The sequence below is a fragment of the Cricetulus griseus genome (genome assembly GCF_003668045.3).
Source record: "Cricetulus griseus strain 17A/GY chromosome 1 unlocalized genomic scaffold, alternate assembly CriGri-PICRH-1.0 chr1_1, whole genome shotgun sequence".
Taxonomy (NCBI): domain Eukaryota; kingdom Metazoa; phylum Chordata; class Mammalia; order Rodentia; family Cricetidae; genus Cricetulus; species Cricetulus griseus.
Genome location: NW_023276807.1, coordinates 225076830 through 225085962, shown reverse-complemented (window position 1 = coordinate 225085962; position 9133 = coordinate 225076830). Strand labels below are relative to the sequence as shown.

General features: G+C 46.7%; 1 protein-coding gene across 1 annotated transcript; it reads left to right on the top strand.

The window, feature by feature from the left end:
* The first annotated feature begins 331 nt into the window (after positions 1–331).
* Polr3d (RNA polymerase III subunit D) lies at positions 332–5627 on the top strand. Its single transcript, XM_027390200.2, is given in 9 exon segments — positions 332–436; positions 438–531; positions 1123–1166; positions 2283–2434; positions 2577–2701; positions 3667–3835; positions 4145–4410; positions 4574–4726; positions 4859–5627. Coding segments are annotated over 9 exon segments (1194 nt in total). The 5' UTR covers positions 332–368; the 3' UTR covers positions 4982–5627.
* The last annotated feature ends 3506 nt before the right edge of the window (positions 5628–9133 follow it).

Sequence of the window (9133 nt, the reverse complement as noted above, 5' to 3'; positions counted from 1 at the left end):
CCGTGGATAAATACTATGGCTCGGTCCCGCCTCTTTGATGTCCACTTCCGCCCCAAAGGCAGCGCCCTTCCCTGCCACGCAGACTTCCGTCTGTGGGAAGAGCAGGCCGGTGGCGGGTCGTGTCGGAGGTGAGGCTGACATTCGGCGTGGAGCTTCAGCACAGGTGCGTCCGGCGGTCCCGGGATGAGGGCATGTGGGAGACCAAAGCCAGGGGTCGCTCCGGGGAGCCTCGCACGTGGGACGGGGAGGAGCTGAGCGCATCGAGAACGACGCACGACGGGGGGCGGGAGGACGTGGGTGGAGTTCCGCCCAGGGTCCGCGCGTCCCACCCTTGGAGTCACTTGGTTGCCCATTTTCCTGCAGGCACCATGTCGGAAGGAAACGCAGCGGGCGAGCCCAGCAACCCTGGAGGGCCGCGACCCCTTCTCTCGGGGGTCGGGGGCTGATCACCGGCGGCCTGCACCCCCGCTTACTCCGGGCCGCCTTCCCTCCATTCGCTCCCGGGACCTCACCCTTGGCGGAGTCAAGAAGGTACCTGCGAGCTTGTTTGTACAGAAACCCAAATACCTTGAGTTCCAAGCCGTAGGGATGTAACTCCTGATGTATTTTGTAGGGCCTACATGTTCCCTGATGCCATGTCAACCTCTAGGGAGACCTTCAAGTCTTGGTACAAGATACTGGGTTGGTTTCACATGCAATTAAAAGGCAGAGAAGCTAGTTAATTCAGGACGTCCAAAAGTGCTTCTTGTGTTTTGGACACCTTTGGAAATCCCATGAAAGTCAGGCAGCCATAAGCTTTAACTTGCAGTTTGAGTGTTCAGAACTCTTTGGATGCCAGAACCGAAACTACTATTCTAGTGTGATGACTCGTAGGCATGGCCTTAGCTGCTCTTTGTACATAACTGTGCATTTAATGAATAGTTCTGAAAGGAAAAAGACAGAGACACAAGAATAAAGCTACTTAGCTTTGCCTTGGATACTTCTGGTAATAGTATACCATATCATCCATTTGTGAGCACTGACAGATCTGTCTTTCTAAGCCTTCCCAGAATTGTTTCCCCAATGAAACTGACTGGTCTATATAGCACTTGGAAAATACTATTATTGTATTTTACTTTTCAGAAAACCTTCACCCCAAACATCATCAGTCGGAAGATCAAAGAAGAGTAAGTAGCTAGGACTAGAATACTTAACCTGAATCGCTATGACTTTAGGTGTGTCGCTCAGAAATTTTAGTTTATGCCTGGCAACTGGGGCGCATGCCTTTAATCCCAGTACTTGGGAGACAGAGGCAGAATCTCTGTGAGTTCGAGGCCAGCCTGGTCTACAGTGAATTCCAGGTCAGCCAAGGCTACGCAGAGAAACCCTGTCTCAAAAAAACAAAAAGAAAAAAATTTAAATTTATGCCATTGGCTTATTCACTGATGGTTCTCCCTTCATCCCAGATTAGGTAGAGGCACATTTGTTATTGAGACAGGGTCTTTACTTGGCCCTGCATATCCTGGAACTCTTTTCTGTAAACCAGGCCTAGAACTTAGAGATCTGCTTGCTTCCAAGGTACTTTGTATTAGAGGTTTTTTTTTTTATTTTGTTTTGTTTTTTGAGACAGGGTTTCTCTGTATTTTGGAGCCTGTCCTGGAACTCGTTCTGTAGACCAGGCTGGCCTTGAACTCAAAGAGATCTGCCTGCCTCTGCCTCCCGGGTGCTGGGATTAAAGGCATGCGCCACCAACGCCTGGCTTATTCTTTTTAAAAATGTAATACATAGCTGGGATAATTAACTTACGGAGAGGGAGATTTTATTTTGAACCTCAAAGTTTTGTAGATTTTAGTCCATGATCAAGTGGTTCTTTCACTTTGGGCCTATGGTGTGACAGTGAATACATGGCAGAGAGTACCTGAGGGAAGACAGGAATGAGAAGAGGAAAGGAAAGGAAAACTTCAGGGGCTGGACAACCATCTAGCTCTTATAGTTTAGGCTGCCTTCTAATACTGCTAAGGTGGGGCTAAGATCGTCACACTTGCCCTTAAGTTCCTCTTCGTCCCAGCCGTTCTGTTTCAGGCAATGAAAAATAAAACAAAAACCCCACATTTTGGGCAAGAAGGTAAAATAAAGGGAAATGAAAGACTCTGCCTCATGAAAGAAACGTTCCAGCAAATGATTGGGTTCCACTGTTCAGGATGTTATTACTGGCTCACAAGCTCAGCTCAGTTGGATGAAATGGGGTGGGCAAGGAAGGTTAGTTTTCTGAGGCAGCCCCCTTTATCTGTTCTCACCTCCAGACCAAAGGAAGAAGTAACCATGAAGAAGGAAAAGCGTGAGCGGGATAGAGACCGCCAGCGTGAGGGTCATGGACGGGGACGTGGCCGCCCAGAAGTGATCCAGTCCCATTCTATCTTCGAGCAGGGCCCTGCAGAAATGATGAAAAAAAAAGGTACCCAGAAGGGATCAGTTTTGGATTTCGGTTCAGGTTGCCGGAGAAGGCAGAGCAATAGAATTCTCCATTCCCAATTTGGTTTTCCTTGCTGTTGCCGTCTTCCTTATCTATCCCTAGTAAACAGGATGATTTCCCACAGGGAACTGGGATAAGACAGTGGATATGTCGGACATGGGACCTTCTCATATCATCAACATCAAAAAAGAGAAGAGAGAAACAGATGAAGAAACCAAGCAGATCCTGCGTATGCTGGAGAAGGATGATGTAGGTACCAGAAGCCTGGTGGACAGGTGTAACAGGTCTTCTCAGACGCTAGCCCTCAAATCATGACACGGAGACACTGCTTAACCTTAGTTTAGCCTTGTCCCATTAGCTTTTTGTTTTTGTTTTGTTTGTTTGTTTTTTAAGATTTTATTTATTAAGTATACAGTATTCTGCCTGCATGTGCCCTGCAGGCCAGAAGAGGGCACCAGATCTCATTCAAGATGTTTGTGAGCCACCATGTGGTTGCCAGGAATCGAACTCAGGACCTTTGGAACAACAGCTAGTGCTCCTAACCGCTGAGCCATCTCTCCAGCCCCCCTACTAGCTCTTATAATGTATATTAATCTGCTTCTCTTCATCAGCGTTTTTCCTTGGGGTCTTTTACCTTTCTGTATGTCCTACTTTTCTTGCTTCCTCCATGTGTCTTGTCTGGTGTCTCCCTCTTTTTCTCCCTTTTCTCTCCCTCTCTCCCAAGCCTAGATCCCTCCTCATATTCTTTCTGCCCACCAGCCCCACCTATCCCTTTACTGACTAGCTGTTGGCCATTCAGCTTTTTATTAGACTAATGAGGTGCCTTAGGCAAGCAAAGCAACACACCTTTACATCATTAAACAAATGGAGCACAAACAAATGTAACACATCTTTGTTAAAGTGATATTCCACAACATGTCGACAGGCTTCTTTGTAGCTCCTAGATCGGGCTTTTTAGGGAGCTAGGTCAGGGAATGCAGGGCTCATTGATGTCCTGGAGCTTTTGGTTACAGAAGCACTAGAGTGGGACTGGGGGTGTAGTTCAGTGGTCAGAGTGGTGTCTCCATGTGTGAGGCCCTAGATTTAGTCCCTAGTAACACGCACACGCACACGCACACGCACGTACGCACACGTGTTCAAACATGAGAGATAAGTAATAGGCCGTGACCTGGGCACATATGCTGACATTCTCTGTGACTTCAACTCTTTGGCAGTTCATCGATGACCCAGGGCTAAAGAATGACACACGGAACATGCCGGTACAGCTGCCACTGGCTCACTCAGGGTGGCTTTTTAAGGAGGAGAGTGAAGAGCCAGATGTTAAGCCTTTTTCGGCTGGCCCTAAGGAAGAAGACATGGAAGTGGACGTGCCTTCTGTAAAAGGTATCCCTGGAGCTCTCACATCACCTCCAAGACTGCTGCATCACCTCACAATCACCGCCTTTTCATTCCCACTCAGAAGTATAGGCACAGAACAAAGACAGACTCTCTCCTCGGAGTTTACTTGTCATTGTATATCAGTACACGTGGCCTCAACGGTCCCATTTTAGAGAAGTCGCACACCTCTTGGATTTCTTTCTTTCTCCTCTTGGCTGAGCAACAGTGGGACACATGGGTGTGAAGGGTTGGGAACAGTGAGCTGGCTTTCTGGGTAGCTACTTGATGTCTTTTCCTTTATCTCACTTTGGACAGTGAAAGAGGAGCCGCGGGATGAGGAAGAGGAGGCCAAGGTGAAGGCCCCTCCCAAAGCAGCCAGGAAGACTCCTGGTCTCCCAAAGGATGTGTCTGTTGCAGAGCTGCTCAGGGAGTTGAGCCTTTCGAAGGATGAAGAACTGCTGTTCCTTCAGCTGCCTGATACCCTCCCTGGGCAGCCACCCACTCAGGACATCAAGCCTATCAAGACAGAGGTGCAGGGCGAGGATGGACAGATGGTAGTTATAAAGCAGGAAAAAGACCGGGTATGTTCAAGAGCGAGTTCTGGGGATACTCCAGGCTGATAGCTCCAGCACACAGTCCTCGTTGCAGAAACTTCTGCTGCTGGTGCCTTTCTCTCTGGGAAACTGAATGGGGTTCCTTCATAAAAATTGTTGACCAGTGTTGATCTACTGCTTCTCTCCACAGGAAGCCCGTTTGGCAGAGAACGCTTGTACCTTGGCTGACCTGACAGAGGGTCAAGTGGGCAAGCTGCTCATCCGAAAATCGGGGAAGGTACAGCTCCTCCTGGGCAAGGTGACCCTGGATGTGACCATGGGAACAACCTGCTCTTTCCTGCAGGTGCGACCCCTGTGGGCCAGGGAGTGGCTTTGGGGGAGTATTAAGCAGCCAGGGCTGAGGCTGGGAGGGCAACTCAGGACTGAGGGCTGAGTTGGGTGTGTGGTCCTAACTGATGTCTCTGTTGAATGGCAGGAACTGGTGTCTGTGGGCCTTGGAGACAGCAGGACAGGGGAGATGACAGTCCTGGGACATGTGAAGCACAAACTTGTATGTTCTCCTGATTTTGAATCCCTCTTGGATCACAAACACCGGTGAAATAAACAGATGGAGGAGGACGGTGACTGCCCACGACTGCTGCCTGCTCCAGACGTTTTCTTCTCAAATCCATGCAGCCCAGAAGGGACCTGTTTAACCCACCCACTGCAGCCTTTGGCAGCTGTAGTTCCAGTTTCTCTGGATTAGGGCCCATGCTGCACCACCTACCCCCGTCAGCTGTGAATGGCACAGTGACCTTCCCACAGCATGAGTATGGAAGATACATCCTCAGTGCTGGCTGGGAACTTGACCCTGTTAATTTATTTTTTATTTATGTCTTAATCCCCATTACTAACTGCATCCTCCCAAGGTAGGATGGGACAGGCTTCTTGTTGGGGAACCATGGGCTACATGGATAGGAAGGGGCAGTGTTCAAGCAGATAGGAAAGAATAAGGGTAGAGTTTGAGACTTAAGACTCAGTCCCAGTTCACTGGTTCTGTGTTTTTAAACAAACTACTCTAAACTTTCTGAGCCTCATATTCCTCATCCAACAAACACGAGAATAATACCTACCTCACAGGGTTGGTGTGAGGATCAAATGGAATATTGTAGCTGGGAATTCCTTGCACAAGACCAGCATCCATTATATATCTGTATATATGTGTATATATATATTTGTGCTCAATAAATGTTAGTTTCCCTTTCCTTTCCTTGGTCATTTTCTAAACAAATGAACATCATACTCTGAAGGAGTAACTGGTTCTGCTCACATCCCTACTTTTGTGACTTCATTGCTTTTTACTTTTTTTTTTTCTCTCTCTCTGGTGCTGAGCCTAGGACCTGGAGCATGCTAGGCTCTACCACTGAGCCTCAGCGCCTAGGCCACGATCCTTAGTCTGCATCTCATTCCCACCCTAGGCTGATACAGTGAATGTTCATGTCAGCTCTTCTGTACCTTTTATCCCTTGCTGTCCTAGCCATCTGCTTCCTATTGGAGTTTCTGTTGGAAGAAATTAGAGGCCCCTTCTGGCACCCTCAAAGGTCTTTAGGTGATGAAGTGGGCTGTGGCTTACTCTTCTGTGATTAGTAGCTAATAGACTAACTTTCATAAAGGTATTTTTCAAAAGAAACATCTGGCCACAGAATTCCCATTGCACTACATCCAGTACTGCTTAAAATAGTAAAACAACCTTAGTGGGCATTGGGATTGATCCTTGATAGATGTGACCTCCTACTTTAGAAGCTTGGCATTTGAGAGGTTCCCTTCTGCCTCCTAGCATCACCATGTTCAGCATGTCCTGCCTGGTTCCCACTGCCATACTTACTGCTGCCTGTCGCCTTCTTCATTGGTGGGATCATTGTGCTGTGTTTGGTGCCTGGAAGAACATATCTCTTCCTTGTCAGTAGGACTGAGGCATATTCAAGTTGGAGCGCTCCCCTGCCAATGTCTTAGCATGTAGCATCTATACTGATGAACCCCACAATGAGGACTGCCAGGTGGCCCTAGAGCCTCTGGGTACTTCTTCCTGTAGTCTCCCTTTTCTTTCTCCTTCTCTAGTCTGTTGAGCACCACAGGGGCTTTTCCTACAGAGCCTCTTAGGCTGTCCAATCAGCTGTATGAAGAGATTGAATCTTTAGTGGCCCTATTGTCCTGGAACCAAAAGCTAATATCGGTTCTGTTGGGTCATGGGATTAGTCTTCATAAAGAATGGGAGGAAAGATTCCTTGGGAGTGTGTGCCATGGAAATCCTGTCTGATCTAAGGCAGCTTTGATTATCTCTGGGCTCCAGGCCTTTGTGCTTTTAAATACTGCCCTTGAGTCTCTGGGATCCTCTCTATCATGATTCAGAACCCTCCTCTTTGTGGTGTAACCAAATGACCTTGTGTCTTTAGATGGTTGCTATTTTGCAATTGGTAGTTCTTGGAGAACTTACTTTCTTTTTCTTTTTTTCTTTTTTCTTTTTTTCTTTTTTTTTTTTGAGACAATTTCTCTATATAGCTCAGTCTGGACTCAAACTTTCAACCCTGCCCCCAGCTTCCTAAATGCTTTAACTACAGGCGTGCAGCACCCTTTGAGTCTTCCAAGAAGAGCGTGTAACACCTTTGTACTTACTTCACCATTTAAAATGGCTTAACAGTGACACTTTCAACCGTGTCAGTTCTCACCACCTGTCTCTAAGTTCTGATGCACGAGTTAGAGAGCTCATCCATGGGTACAAGGCTGGGAAGTGAGGCAAGTACTCTCTTGGCTGAGCCTCTGAATCGAAGCATCCATTCCTACCAAAAATATGTGCAAATAACGGGGGCTGGGAAGGCAGTTCATATAAGGGTGCAAATGAATGCAAATGTATTACTACCTGCATCTGTGTGTGTATATATTGTGTTAGAAATAGAACGATAGACTTGTTCATTTCTTTGTGTAAGCGACTTCAATAGACTTAAGTCAGGCTTGGGATTGCCTTCAACTCCATGAGACATCTTGGGGAGGAAAAAAAAATCACTTGTCTTCACTCAGTTTATTTTACTTAATTTTTTAAAAGAATAGTACTACCATAGCTCTTATTGTATAGTGATGCTTTTTTAATTAAAAGGATTACTTGTGTGAGTTGGGGTTCATACATGTGGAGGTCAGAAGACAATTTTACGATTGGGCTCTCAACTTTCTACCTGTTGATACAGGGCCTCTTGTTTCTGCTGCTTTTTTGTTTGTTTTTGTTTTTTGAGTTTCTTTGGGTACCCTCGCCTGTCGTAGAATTGATTTGTAGACCAGGCTGGCCTCTAACTCAGAGATCCCCCTGCCTCTGCCTCCCGAGTGTTGGGATTAAAGTCGTGTGCCACTGCCCGGCTTCTGCTGCTTTTAACGTGAGTTCCAGGGATAGAACTCAAGTCATGAAGTGCAGCACGTCCTTTTACCCAGCTCCCTAGTTTGCTTTTAATTTTTTAAAAAATGTGTGTATACCACGTGCATGCCTGCTGTCTGCGGAAGTCAGAAGAGCATAAGTTATGGATGGTTGTGAGCCACCATATGGATGCTGGGAACCAAACCCAGGTCTACTGCAAGAATAAATGCGCTTCATCTCTGAGCCATCTCTCCAGTCCTGTCCTACCCCCCACCCCCGCACCATGTTGCTTTTAAATTAGAAAGAATTTGAGTACCAGATAGATAGGTTTCAGTAGCATACACTTGTGATCAGCAAGTTTTTATTAAGCCAGTCTATTCATAATCATAAAAAGGCATGGAACCCTCCTGTGATTTCTGCATCCTTTCCAAGTCTCCTGAGTTATTCTACTTCAGCCACACAGACCTTGCTGCCATGTCACATAGTGTGTAGGCTGCCCCCCACCCCCATCTTTTCCCCAGGCCTAGACTCAACTTTCCCCAGATGTTTCTAGGTCTTACTTCTGAGACCCTTTGGTTGTCTGAGAGTCCCTGGCCACTCTACATGAATTAGCAAACTCAGGTTTGGTGCTCTCCCCTTGTTGCCAGGATGCTAGAGCCAGAGGGTATGAGTTTGAGGCTAGCCTGTGCTACACAGTTCCAGGTAAATCTAGGCTACACAACAAGGCTTTATTTCAGAAGAGACAAAAAGAAAACTCACATTTCTGGTGCTTTTTACTCCTCTTTCCTGCTTCCCTCTACGCCACTCATCACCCAGTGATACTTTCACTTTTTAGCTGATATTCCCACTAGAATATGGCTGTAGAGCACAGCTGAGTCTTGTGCATAGGTGATATTTTAGTACATAAAATAGTTTCTTGCACATAACAGCCAACCAGTAAGTTCTGGTTGAAAGAATCAAGAAGTAACTATTATGTGCAAATTGCATGTGTCCCAGTCAACACCTACATCTCTAAGCAAATGGGTGAGAAAATTGATCCAACTGTAGTGTCCTTCTCTCTTCCAGGAAGAAGAAAGAGTTAGGAAAACCCTGTGGGTTGGGCTTTGAGCACGTTCCTTGTACTGCTTTGTGGCTTTCCCTTGTGGGTGTACAAAGTATACACTTGTTTTCCATTAATGTGTCACATGCTCATAAATGTTAAAGGAATCATGGAAATTGCTTCATATAGACTTGTGCTCCCATCTTTGGGACCCCACAACCCTAATGGTTGCTGTGAGATAACTAAGTCTTTGCCCTTTGCTGACTAGCATGATCAAAGGGAAGTAGCCTCCACAGCGTGGTGGTTCTATGGTGGTGTTGGGATTTGCTGCT